Source organism: Eptatretus burgeri, chromosome 13 (assembly GCF_056783735.1).
Source record: "Eptatretus burgeri isolate ZD-2024b chromosome 13, Ebu_testis_v1, whole genome shotgun sequence".
In the NCBI taxonomy this organism is placed as follows: Eukaryota; Metazoa; Chordata; class Myxini; order Myxiniformes; family Myxinidae; genus Eptatretus; species Eptatretus burgeri.
Window position 1 is genome coordinate 26139912 of NC_140973.1, and position 14696 is coordinate 26154607.

Here is a 14696-nt window from a genome sequence, read left to right on the forward strand (position 1 = left end):
TCAGGATGTACAGCCGGCAGTTGTTGCAAGGTAGAGTGTGTTCTGATAACGCGTTTTTGTTCCAGTGCGGATTTAATTCAACAACACCAACAACAACCACGTGACTTCATTCTGAGCGAATGGTTCATTCACTGCGGAAACTTTTTCCACGCCACTGAGCAAGTTGATCATGCTCCATCATCCGGAACGAGTGGTTCATGCTCCGTCTTCCTGAACGAGTGGTTCGTGCTCCGTCATCCGGAACGAGTGGTTCGTGCTCCGTCATCCGGAACGAGTGGTTCGTGCTCCGTCTTCCGGAACGAGTGGTTCATGCTCCGTCTTCCGGAACGAGTGATTCGTGCTCCGTCATCCGGAACGAGTGATTCGTGCTCCTTCATCCGGAACGAGTGGTTCATGCTCCGTCTTCCGGAACGAGTGGTTCGTGCAGTCATCCGGAACGAGTGATTCGTGCTCCGTCATCCGCAACGAGTGATTCGTGCTCCGTCATCAGGAACGAGTGGTTCGTGCTCCATCATCCGGAACGAGTGATTCATGCTCCGTCATCCGGAATGAGTGATTCGTGCTCCGTCATCCGGAACGAGTGGTTCGTGCTCCATCATCCGGAACGAGTGGTTCATGCTCCGTCATCCGGAACGAGTGGTTCGTGCTCCGTCATCCCGAGCGAGTGGTTCGTGCTCCGTCATCCGGAACGAGTGGTTCGTGCTCCATCATCCGTAACGAGTGGTTCATGCTCCGTCATCCGGAACGAGTGATTCGTGCAGTCATCCGGAACGAGTGGTTCATGCTCCGTCATCCGGAACGAGTGGTTCGTGCAGTCATCCGGAACGAGTGATTCGTGCTCCGTCATCCGGAACGAGTGATTCGTGCTCCGTCATCAGGAACGAGTGGTTCGTGCTCCATCATCCGGAACGAGTGATTCATGCTCCGTCATCCGGAATGAGTGATTCGTGCTCCGTCATCCGGAACGAGTGGTTCGTGCTCCATCATCCGGAACGAGTGATTCATGCTCCGTCATCCGGAACGAGTGATTCATGCTCCGTCATCCGGAATGAGTGATTCGTGCTCCGTCATCCGGAACGAGTGGTTCGTGCTCCATCATCCGGAACGAGTGGTTCATGCTCCGTCTTCCGGAACGAGTGGTTCGTGCAGTCATCCGGAACGAGTGATTCGTGCTCCGTCATCCGCAACGAGTGATTCGTGCTCCGTCATCAGGAACGAGTGGTTCGTGCTCCATCATCCGGAACGAGTGATTCATGCTCCGTCATCCGGAATGAGTGATTCGTGCTCCATCATCCGGAACGAGTGGTTCGTGCTCCATCATCCGGAACGAGTGGTTCATGCTCCGTCATCCGGAACGAGTGGTTCGTGCTCCGTCATCCCGAGAGAGTGGTTCGTGCTCCGTCATCCGGAACGAGTGGTTCGTGCTCCATCATCCGTAACGAGTGGTTCATGCTCCGTCATCCGGAACGAGTGATTCGTGCTCCGTCATCCGGAACGAGTGATTCGTGCTCCGTCATCCGGAACGAGTGGTTCGTGCAGTCATCTGGAACGAGTGATTCGTGCTCCGTCATCCGGAACGAGTGGTTCATGCTCCATCATCCGGAACGAGTGGTTCGTGCAGTCATCTGGAACGAGTGATTCGTGCTCCATCATCCGGAACGAGTGATTCGTGCTCCGTCATCCGGAACGAGTGGTTCGTGCTCCATCATCCGGAACGAGTGGTTCATGCTCCGTCATCCGGAACGAGTGGTTCGTGCTCCGTCATCCCGAGCGAGTGGTTCGTGCTCCGTCATCCGGAACGAGTGGTTCGTGCTCCATCATCCGGAACGAGTGGTTCATGCTCCGTCATCCGGAACGAGTGATTCGTGCAGTCATCTGGAACGAGTGGTTTGTGCTCCATCATCCGGAACGAGTGATTCGTGCAGTCATCCGGAATGAGTCGTTCGTGCTCCGTCGTTCTGAGCGAGTGGTTCATGATGAGCACGATCCCGACTGCATTAGAAGTTTGAAGGTGCGGAGGGAGATGGAGAATGTACTGAAACGTTACAAGGAGGTCCACAAACAGAAAATGATGGCAGCTACTCAAGTCTCCATAATGAAGTTCTTCAAAAAAAAATCCCATCAGCCTCCATTTCAGCTTTCGTGCCTTTAACCTCACCTGGACAGCCTGCCACACCTGAATAAGCCTTCCACAAGCAATATGTACTGTATCCAAGCTAAAGGCCCAGTCACACCTTGACGTTTTAGCCAGCAATGGCAACGTATCAAAATGTATGTAAAACGCTGGCTTACGTTGAACTTTTGATGTTTTTTTTAAGATTCGGACGTATTCATAACGGGTTGGTTGTATGCATAACATAACGTGATACAGCACAATTAGTAACTGACACAGAACGTTTTGTTGTGTTATAGATAACTTATACCAACAAATGCTTAGCCTGTTGTCGGCGTTCACAACCTATGCCCAACGATAGTTTAACTTATGCATAGCGCACTGCACGCATCGCCGACGATCACGTGACGTAGCCTATTAAAAGGCTGCCGCACAATGATTCAAATCATAACCGCTGGAGAAATGGAAGTGTCAACATCGCAGTCACACCTTGGCGATCTTGCCAGCGTATGCCGACCTCTGAAAAATGCGTCTAAAATGCTGGCGCACGTCGAATACGGTAAGGGTAAGTTTGGTATACGTGAATAGAACGCGAAAGTACGCTATCATACGTCGTATTAAATGGAGTACGTCTTGTACTTTTAAACATGTTGAAAATTTTACGACGTACTTGCCGTATGCCTCACACGTTCCGCATGCAATGGGAATAAGTTGTACGCACGATATGCGATCGTTGGTACACGCCGACAAAAGTTACTTGTAAGGTACTCATAAGTCGAAACACATCAATGTAATGGTTAGCGTCAAGTTAGCTTCTGGTAAAACCGTTCCAGACGGCATCAGCCCACGTGTCCTCAAAGCCTGCTCTTCTGCTCTTGCTCACCCTCTCTCTGTTCTATTCACCCTCTCATTTGCCCAAGGTCATCTGCCATCTGCTTGGAAATCTGCTAACATCACTGCCTTGCATAAAAAAGGTGCAATAACAGATCCCTATAACTACAGACCAATCAGCCTTCTCCCAATCATCAGCAAGGTGATGGAATCCATCATCGTTTCAGACATGAAATCCTTCCTCTTCTCCAATGGCTTGATTTCCAATCATCAATTTGGTTTCAGACCAGGTCACTCTACCCTGGATATGCTGCTTCTGCTCTCCCATCAATGGATGGAGGTCCTCAATGCCAGACAGGAAATCCGAGCCGTATCCCTGGACATATCACGTGCTTTTGACACAGTCTGGCACCATGCACTACTCACCAAACTCTCTTCCCATGGTATTCAAGGCCATCTCCACTCATGGCTCGCAGACTTCCTCTCCTGTCGCAGTCAACGTGTGGCCCTAAATGGAGTTCTTTCATCCCCTCTTCCTGTGCAGGCTGGAGTTCCTCAAGGTAGCATTCTGTGCCCTGTTCTTTTTCTGGTTTTCATCAATGATCTCTCGGACTCTCTGGAAAATCCTCTATTTCTCTTTGCCGACGACTCCACCCTCTGCCGTACCATCTGTCATCCCTCAGACCGGCAAGCAGCAGCTTCTTCGCTCACTGCAGATCTGGATAAAATCACAAACTGGTCCAACACGTGGAACATGTCTTTCAATCCAGACAAATCTCACACTCTCACTATGTCTCTTCGAAAGGACCGTTTACAAAACCCCCCCATCCACTTTCTCAACAATCCTCTGGAAGAAGTCTTTTCTTTCAAGCTTCTCGGTCTCACTATCTGCCATGACCTTTCCTGGGAAAGTCACATTTCCAACCTCGCCTCAAAAGCCAGTCGCCGACTGGGAATCCTCCGTCGTGCTAAGTCCTTCCTCGGCCCTCTTGAGCTCCTGACCACTTACAAAGCTTTTGTCCGTAGCCTGATGGAGTACTGCTCTCGCCTCTGGGCTGGTGCTCCTGCCTCCCACCTTTCTCGGCTTCACGCTGTCGAAACCAGGGCATTTAAGATCATCGGCATCTCCCGCAATGAAGCTGAGTCTTTGGGCCTCTCACTCAATCACCGCAGGTTGGTCGGTGGTCTTTCTGTCTTCTACCAACTCCTCTCCAGCCTTGCGCCCCCCCTGCTCTCTCTGCGATTTGTCCCCACCACATTTCCACAGGGCGCTCAAGGTCCGCCAACAACCCCCTTCTGGTAAAACTACCAAAATCACGAATCACTGCTCATCTTCACTCTTTCATTCCTCTTTTTTCCCGCCTTTGGAATAAACTTCCTCACTCTATTCTTTCCCATTCTTCCCTCCAGGCTTTCAAAACAGCTGTTCACCACCACCTCTTATCTTCCCCCATCCAAATCCTCGATCTTTTCTACGCCCGATAATCCACCCAAGCCCACTTCCTTCATTTCTCCTGCTTTCCTTCCTGAAAGTCCCTGAAATGTCCATCTTCTCTTCGCCATGTTCCCCGTCCCATCCCCATCCCTCTCCCTTCCACAGTTCACCTGTGTCTGTTCCCCACTGTTTTTTCCCTTCCACTCCCGCCCCTCTTGTTTCATGCCTCCTTGCTGTGAGTTGTGTGTTAGCTCTCATACGAGCCTCGACCAAGGTATACAAAAAAAAAAAAAAAAAGTGTTCCAGACTCCCTGGTTTTTTTTTCTGTCTTCGGTATGACGGTGACACTTCGATTTCTAGTGCGGTTATGATTTAAATCGTTGAGCGGCAACCTATTAATTATATTATATTATAACCGCACTACAAATCGAAGTGTCAACATCACCGTCATAGCAAAGAAAAAAAAAAAAACCAGGGAGTCTGGAACACTGACGCTAACCATTACCTTGATGTGTTTCGACTTATGAGTAACTTACAAGTAACTTTTGTCGACGTGTGCCAACGTTCGCATATCGTGTGTACAACACGTTACTCATAGGTTAGAAATGTTTCGGGTACGCTAAACATTACCTCGACGTGTTTCGGCTTATGAGTAACTTACAAGTAACGTGTGTCAACGATCGCGTAACGTGCCTACAACTTATGGCCAGCGTTATGCGGAACGTGTGAGTCATACGCTGGCATACGTCGAAAAATTTCAAGCATGGAAAATTTGAGGACAACCGAAAAGTACAACGTTTAAAGCCAGCGTACTACAACGTATGGCAGTGTTTTTCAGCGTGCTCTCAATGTTTCCAAAACTTACCCATAACGTATTCGAAATGTACCAGCGTTTTACACAAATTTTCCAAAAATCGGCATAAGCTGGCTAAAACGTCAAGGTGTGACTGGGCCTTAAGCACAGTTGCTCAACAATGGAATGAGGCTGCTTGGCCTGTACAACTTTGTATGCTACAATGTAGGAAGCACGCACTGCATTGCTTATCTTTTTGTAGAATGTGCCCGTTGAATCAAGGCACTGTCACTTCAGAGCTGATAACTGCTGCTGAAAATAATCTTCATCCTTTTGCAATAAGCTGGGGTGACACTTTTCAGGATGGCGTTTCAGCTTAGTCATTCCCCAAGACATTGAAAGAAATAACACATTGTGGAATTGTGGAATGCAGCACAACCCTCTCAGATGGAAGTTACTGGCAACACGATGGATGACGTGCTGCATGCTTGTGAACATGGCTTAAAACAGCCAGACGGCAGCGCCTGCTCACACGATGCGACTTTGGACAATGTTCCTGTGGATCACTGAAACAGTGGCCATGGATCAGTTGAGAACCATTAACTTAGATGGTATTTATAGAATACTTACCACGTGCAATTGGTATGAGAAAAAAATACCACCCCATTAGAAATCAGAATTACAATGGCATTAATATTAAAAACTCAGAAACCAACCTGAATAATAACTAGGGCACTCGGTAGAGCGCATACCTCCGCCATGTAATGCCTGATCCACGAGAACATATCTGGCGCAATACATTTATGAAATATCATGCTATATATCGTTTTTGGCCCTATTTCTCAATGGTGAAGAATTACTTTCGAATTAAATAGTTCTCATATCCAGATTCATATCTTCACCAAAATCGAATCAATTCGTTGTGGTCACACACCCAACCTGCCCACCAAATTTCATCCGGATGCATCCACAACTTTTTGAGAAATCATGCACACAGACAGACAAACAAAGACAGAAAGGGGTGAAAACATAACCTCCTTCACCTTCGGTGGCAGAGGTAATAACGATAAGTGGAGATGCAGACTCTGACCACCTGCTGTTAACACCGGTCGCTCCAACAACACTTCCAATTGCCACAAACGTTGTGTTGAAATACACCAGGCCAGCATCTCATGTTTTGTACCTGATTATTCCAGGTGTGGATCGATTTCTCTCAAAATATTGAATATCGATGCACCACGTTATTGAGTTTATTATCGATGTTTTTAAAGTAAAGTCGCATCGTGCATTATTGTGTTGTTTTTGGTTAAGACTTACCAACTCAGGGAACAATGATTGTACAGGGATACCATGATTGATTACTTTGTTTGGTTAGCAATGTTATTTGTCATTTCAGGATTCATGCAAACATTCTGTACATGATTGATTGAACAGTAAAAGTGAACAACACCGTCACTCTTACAGGATGTCTTACACCGTGCTGTGGACGGTGTGTTGGAATGCGCCAGGGCGGCATCTCATGTTCTGTATCTGATTATTATTCCAGTAAAATAACTCACAAATGGAATGGTGACTCTGCTCTGATCGATTTACCTCATCACCCTGCACCATCACACAAGAATACCATTATCGTGCAACACAGTCTTGAGAAGGACATGGTGCGGAGCCAACTCTTCTGGAGGCAAATTTGTAATAAAAAAAAAAAATTAAAATCAAATGGAAGACCAAATAAAATAGGTACTGCATTGGAGTCATCAGAAGGAATCCACACAAGAAAAAATGAAGTCATCAAGAGGAACCTGGATAGGATTTACGTTTCAACTGCGACTACTCTGACACTCATCCAGACGCAGCAAACTGAACCTTATTTAGAAAATAAAAATACACACATTCAAAAAATTAAATAATTCTGGCTGCCAGACCATGCATCTGATCAGATTGAAATTTGAAACATATTTTCCCCATCACTACTAAATCATAATTTTGAAGTTTCACGTTGATTAACGCAGGAGTTTAAAAGTGACTTTAAAAAATATTTCCATCCAATATGGCTGCCAAATCATGTGATCTATGGTCAAATTATATTAAAATTATATTCATGAACACCCTGTTAGCCCTAAGGCTTTGGGAGAATGTGTGTGAAGTTTCCCCTTGATCTGTCCAACTATTCTGAAGATTTTGTTTAAAGGTTTTAGGGTAAATCCAATATGGCTGCCAAACCATGTGACCGATGATGTCAAAGGTGGGGAACTTTTTGTTCCTCATGGATCGGCGGTCATACATGTAATGGTTCTCCTCGATCTGTTCAGCCATTTTGGAAGGTTTTTGTTGTTGTTGTTGTTGTTGTTAAATGTCTGCCGAACCATGTGACAGATGACCATAAATTTTTTTCTGTGAACCAATTTATCCCAAGATGACTGTCAAAAACTTTCATGCTGATCAAATGTTGCGTTCGTTTGCAATTATGTCATACCAAAGGCACCAATGACAAAAAAAAAAAAATTCAAAAAAATCCCACATTCCCCACGTGGAGGACTTGGCAGGTGCCAAGTTTCAATTATTTTCCATGGAGCGGTTTCGGAGATGGCGGTCGAACGTTTCTCATTTTTTTTTACAACATGGCTGCCGCACCATGTGACCTTTTACATCATAATTATCATTAAAACATCCTACATGAGTAGTTGCACTGATGGTGAAAATTTCATGTCAATGCAACAAGCAGTTCCAGAAAAAAGGTAACAACAAGATGCAGACACGTACGAATGCACGCATGCTGGGGACCGATCACTTCTCCTGACTTTTCGCTTCGCAAGAGCTGCCGAATGAAATGATCCACTCCTGATGAAGGTTAGTCTGTCCCTTTGGGTTATAATGCATTTGTTAGCTTGTCCATGTGCTTCACCCTTCACGACGTGGTGTATGAGTCTGCTTGTGGGAGAGGGTTGGTGGACTGTGTACGTTAGCCTTAAGGCCTCACCCCCAGCAGCCCAACAGGCAACTGAGATGGAGAACCCACAGAGGAGAGTATACAGTACATATACACCCTGTATTTGTTTCATTTCGGCTAAACTTGATATGCATAACCAGCAGCAGGAAAGACAGTAATTGTGTGCAAGAGACAAATGAAAAGTAAATTATTTGAAGGAAAAAAAAATACTGTAATAACAATGTTATCATTTTGCATGTACGGTTATCAAAGGTTGATTGGATGCATATCCTGGAATGCTGTTAAAATCACTCTGAAGAGTAACTGAACGTGGAAACGGAACACCCATGCAGAGGTTATTGTCATACACAGAAAAATTTGCATATTATACCTTTCTTTTCCAATTTTCCATGCCATCCTGAACATACTGGAAAGGGACAACATTTCCAGGACATAAGCAGCTCAACAGCAGGTGGTAGATTTCCACAGCTGCTGTGACGACTCCGTAACAGAATACATCTCCACAGTTATCCGGAGACCTCAAAGTGGAAAAATCTTTGCTGGAGTTACACCAATGTTGAAGTCTGATGGCAGGCAAAACAGAACCATGAACAGAACACAGTTAATTGTAAATAACGAAAAACAAAACAACAGATCAAACGTGGTCCTTCAAACAACAACATTGCAACACAAGCTATTCGACACTTGTTTGCCATGAAATATGCATATCCACATGGGGGGGGGAGGGGGAGGGGGAATGCCAGGAAATACATAGCCCTGTAATACTTATCTCAGGCATAAACATTGGCCTGCTTTAGAAAAAAAAAGAAAAAGGCAGAATGGCATAGTGGCTGTGACAATTTGCCCTTTTCTGTGGAAACAAGGTCGTGCACACAGTGCAAATTTTTGTGAGGAATACAGGTTGTCAGAGCATTCAAAATAATGATGTCAAACACTTAATGGTTCATTAATTTACAAAAATCCACAGGTCCCAAACGGTGAGTTAGCACAGAGGCCTGTGCGTTGCAAATCTTAGCCGCCACATCTACCGGCTGTTCAAAAAATGTCACCAGGGTGGGCTCGGTGAGCAGCGAAGCAAGGAACTGTTCACAAGTGATGGTCCAGCCATCTTGGTTTAGGGTCCGTCTTGTTATCTGTTGCGCCGATCCATTTTCTGATGGAGAATGTGACTCGTCCACGTTGGCAGCTTCAACTCCAGCTGCTCCGTCAGACAAAATCCCACATTCTGGTGGCTGTGCAGCCGACGAGCTGAACAGCAAGAATGTGGTCGCAGCATCGTTGCTACTGGCCTGGCCAGATTTGGCCCCACTTTCCTTGGCCTGTTATGTAGCACAGCATACAAAAATTAGCACAACAGCTTCATTCATTGCAATTTGATCAACTGTAGTTGTATTGCAAAATAAATGCCTCTTTATTTCCAGGTTTCTGCAGAATTTGGTAGTGCGTTCGCACAGGCACACACTTTTACATACATCTGTTCCTCACAATGCCTGGTGTTGGCTTAATGGTTAGGGTGGTGGGCTTGAGATCTGAGGATCCTGAGTTCAAATCCCACTCGGCTGTTGAATTAATACCAGGTGGGGTTGACTCTGCCTGTCATCCTTCCGAGGTCGGCAAAATGAGTGCCAGCTTGCTGGTATCCTGTGTTGGAGTGGCGATCCGTCCAAGATTGTGTCCAAGAGGCAAGGAGACTGCTTAGGCAGCACCCAACGCTCTGCACAGAGTATGGTCCCAATGGATGGATGGATGGATGGATGGATGGATGTTCCTCACAAAAATTATAATAATTTGTCAAACAGCAACAGCTATCGCGAAAGCATGACACGAACATTTGAAGGTTGTATTGTTGTTAATATTACTCATTCCAAAACGCCCTGTACTTCATTTCATTTTAATCACAAACCTCAAAGCTGTTGTATACCAAAAGTTATATGTAACCTGTAAGCAATTTTCAGACTGTCTGGATGATCACCTGGGCTCCATTATTCATCGAGATTTGCCGGACATGGATCCACACCAGTAAATCCATCATAACCTACGCTTTGTCTAGAGTCGGTCAACTCAGCATTGCAAAAGCAGTATGAAAGTCAAGGATCATCGCCGACACCTCATGAATTGTGGCTGTGGTTTTAACGTGTTGGGCCTTTGTCGGCTGTTATTGCTCTATTCAATGAGCTTCAAAACTGATACAGAAATGGCCAGAGAAATCCAAATCATAGTTGTAGAAGAAATTAGGGCCTATCTTCACTGCCATTTTAATCATTTTAACCACAGCAGCTCGCTGTGCCAAGTTGGCTGTTGTCTGATGATTTCATAGGAATGGTCAAACCCTCCAGCTGGAACACAGCAGCATCATACTACAATCATATTTCTGCATCCAAAATAGATGTGAACACCTAATTAAAATGGAACAACTTACAAACCTCGAGTGAAACTTCAGTCCGAACAGGTTTTCATACAATTACATTTTTCCAGGGCATTATGTACATTTTTACAAGTTAGATCTGTAAATTAAATACAGGTTTAAAAACTGAATTTGGATAGTTTCTGTTTATTGCGTTAATGCCTGTTTACCTGAAAGCAGGATCCTTCTGTTGATTTTGACTCATTTGAAAAACTATGAGCAACATCCAAGCTTGCACCTTCACATGGAGTCCAAAGAAAGCTTGTGTTGCTCTGCAAGGGTTTTTGGCCTGCCTCGCCAATGCTAAGCAGGAGGTTGGCGACAACGGCAATAGCACGATACAGTTCCTGCTCATTCTCGTCTTGCCCAAATAGGTTGTAAAGAGTCTTGCACAACTGGATAAACTGTGCCTAAATGTAGATACAGTATGAAGAAAGGGAACATTGAGAAAAAGAGTAAACTGTTCGTACAATCTGATAAAGCACGATCACATATTATTATAATGTGGCATATTTGGTAAAGAGTGTGTATGTGTATATGTAAATACAAGCACACGGAAATAATTTTGAAGAAAGAAAAATTGGGTGAAAAATGCAAATATGTGGTGGAATCACATCTCACAAGGTAAAAAAAAAAAATGGCTCCAGAATGCAGTCACGTTTTGACATCCTGCACTGTGACTGGCTGTCATGCCAGCAATGAGAAAGTCCAACAATCAGAGAAAAACTATTGGCGTTGATATCATTTTCGTGTTGTGAAAAGTACAGCTCGTGGGAATAAAATATCACGTGCCAAGCATATATAAATCAGTGTGAGCGAATGATGGCCACACATCCAACAGGAAGGGCACTCGGTAGGGTACATACCTCCACCACGCAATGCCTGATCCAGAAGAACATATTGGGCGCAATATATTTTTATAAATACAATGCTGTTACATTTGTGGGGGGGAGGCATGTGTGTTACATTTGTGTTACATGAAAAACTTATTTCATGCAATAAAATACAAATTAATTATTTAAAAATCATACAATGTAATTTTCAGGATTTTTGTTTTAGATTCCATCTTTCACAGTTGAAGTGTACCTATGATAAAAATTACAGACCTCTACGTGCTTTGTGGGAAAACCTGCAAAATCGGCAGTGTATCAAATACTTGTTCTCCCCACTGTATGTATTCAAAAGGCTTTATTAAAACTTTATTGCAAATTTTATTCAATTGCTACTCACTTCAATGGGAGCCCTGCCCTTGACGCTGGCTGCAGATTTGTTTGATTAGAGGAACCAATTTTGTCAGTTTCAGCCTTAAATCACCACGTTTCGTGATTTCCAGTCGATTTCTCTTCGCTTGCAGCAAATCAGTAACAACACTAAATCCACATTCAACTAAATAAGATGATGGAAAATTTATCAATACTTCCCTTGCCAAAGTAGTCGAGTTTGGGTATTTCTTTTCACTCTCCTCAGACAGCCACATCATGGTTCCTTTGATCTTGAAAAGAGTTTTGAATCCTCATGCCCCACCTTAATATTGCCACGCCCCACCTTGAGAAACACTGCTCTAAACCATTATGCTACTGAGTCTGCTTGAATTATGCCAACGATTTATCTGCATAAACGGTAAATCCTTAAGAATTATTCCCGAAATTTTGTTTGGTTCAAGCATAGAATTCAGGTCATTTGTAGGCTGTTGACTTTGCCCGCAGGTGATATTCCAAGAGATTCAAGAGCATACTTTATTGAGGTGAAGTGGTTTAAGTTAGGGATCTGAGCTCAATACTGCAAATTTTCAGTTGTCTACAACCCAACTCCCAACAAATACAGCAGTATTTTAAGGTTAAAAAGAAAAATGATATGCACAACAAAACGAGAACGGCACGTCGTAGAGCACATACCTCCACAAGGCTGAAGTTTACGTTCTGACGCTCCCCCATCCAACTTGCCATCGTTGGATGAGGAGCGTCAAAATGTAAACTGTTCAGATGTGACAGTTTGAATGTAAAATGCATATTCATGTTTTGCCTCATGCATATTTATGGTGCACCCAGGTGTGGCGTCATCTCCACTGTGGGCGGGTGAGAACGACTTCCCTGGTCTGGCCGGACGTGTGGTTTTGTGGAAAAGGACCGGTTTTTTACTGACACATTTGTAATGTTTTTAAAATAAAGAGAAGCGATTTAAAACTGTGCAAGTGTTGGTTAAACTGCCTGGAGCATTCTGAATCAAGAATATGGACACGTCGGCCCGCTTCAGGATATCGACTGATGGGCCAAATCTGCACCTGGTCCTTCACCAAAATCAAATAAATTTGTTCTTGTCACTTCACCAACTCATCCACCAAGTTTTATCAGAATCCATCCACAACTTGAAACATCATGCTATATATCGTTTTTGGTCCAATCTCTCAATGGTGAAGAATCACTTCGAAATTTTTTTTTTTAATTCTCGGATCTGGATCCTTAACAAAATCGAACCAATTTGTCCTGGCCAGACACCCAATCTGTCCACCAAGTTCCGTAGGAATCCGTCCGTAGCTTTTTGAGATACCGGACCATATATTTCGTTTTTGGCTCGATCCCTCAACGGTGAAGAATCACTTTAAAAATTCTGGTATCAGGGTCATCACCAAAATCTAATCCATTCGTCCTTGTCATACCCAACCCATCCACCAAGTTTCGTTTAAATCTGTCCAAAACATTTTGAAATATCCTGCTCACAGGCAAATAGACAGACAGGGGTGAAAACATAACCTGCATCCACCTTCTGTGGCAGAGGTAACAGGTTTGACAGTGAATCCATGGCTTGGAGCTGGGGAAAGTTGATAGAACAAAGTGACAATAGTGGAGCAACAACAGTGACAAAGTCGTGCAGTCAGTGCCGCTTTCATAACAAAATAAAGAATTTCATTACATATGACAGTGTAGCTTCCCAAGCATTAAGTTATTGGTATGTTGGTTGTCAACTCAACATTTACCTGGTTCATTTTTGGCAAGTCTTTCAACTCCCTTTCTTTGTCCAACTTCTCTTGCTCCCACTTCTTCAGTATAGCTCGGTAATCAAGACATGTCTCCATCTCCACCTTTGCTTTCATGTTCGCTGCAAAACAGAGAGGTCAACTGTTCCTCTTTGTCTGAAGAATTACCATACAATTTTAACCCTGCACTTAAATCTTATGTGTAGTTTTTGGTTAATCTTTTGTCTTCTATGAAACAACCAATGGACCCGACGGATCACAGGAGACGACCAATGGACCCGACGGATAACAGGAGACAACCAATGGACCCGACGGATCAGAGGAGACAACCAATGGACCCGACGGATCAGAGGAGACAACCAATGGACCCGACGGATCACAGGAGACAACCAATGGACCCGACGGATCACAGGAGACAACCAATGGACCCGACGGATCACAGGAGACAACCAATGGACCCGACGGATCACAGGAGACAACCAATGGACCCGACGGATCACAGGAGACAACCAATGGACCCGACGGATCACAGGAGACAACCAATGAGAGCTGCTGAATCATGGGGCACATGGATGTGGTTTCCGACAGGTCACATGCTTATAAAGGTTGATGCGGAGATTGTAGCTGGGATTGACCACATCTGGGAGCAACGAAAAGGACATTGGGGGAGGCTGGAGTGGAAACTTGAGTTTAGAGTAGAGACCATAGTCTGGAGTCGAGAGGGGCAGTCCGAAGTAGAGCGAATGACCGACACAGAAACAGCTCTCGGACGCAGTTAGCATACATGCATGCTCCTACAGATATTCTCCTAATCTCTATCTCCCTCATTCTCTTTTAAAGCCAGAGAAATAAGCAGAAGCACAAAGGTCCTTTTTATGACCCACCTTACATTTCACACCGAACACTCGCACCTCTTCACACACACAAATATTGCCCACTCAGTTCGGTAACATGCGAGCCAGCCGGTACACGGGCGGGTTTGAAAACATACACTATTGCTCTCACTCTCTGTCTATCAGTCTTGCTCGTCTTGTTTTCCTGGAATGAAAGTGGTGCCTGAGTTATTCGTGTTAAGTGATTGTCAAAGGGGCTTCTTGTGCCGAGATAAGGCCTTTCCATGTGTGACTTTTGTTTGACCTGTGAATGTGTGCCTTGTGAATAATAATCCCTTCCAAACTGTCCGGTTGTCTGTTTCCATT

The 14696-nt window shown here is 44.6% G+C and overlaps 1 protein-coding gene across 1 annotated transcript in view; it reads right to left on the bottom strand.

The window, feature by feature from the left end:
* Positions 1-6398: 6398 nt before the first annotated feature.
* Positions 6399-14696, bottom strand: part of LOC147014111 (TBC1 domain family member 9-like) — a 98619-nt gene continuing 90321 nt past the window's right edge. The window contains exons 18-20 of the mRNA XM_085851796.1: positions 13498-13619; positions 10694-10933; positions 6399-9438 (exon numbers count right to left, since the gene is read on the bottom strand). Of these exons, the coding sequence (XP_085707922.1) occupies positions 9055-9438; positions 10694-10933; positions 13498-13619 (746 nt within the window). The 3' untranslated portion in view covers positions 6399-9054. The remainder of the gene's footprint in view (positions 9439-10693; positions 10934-13497; positions 13620-14696) is intronic.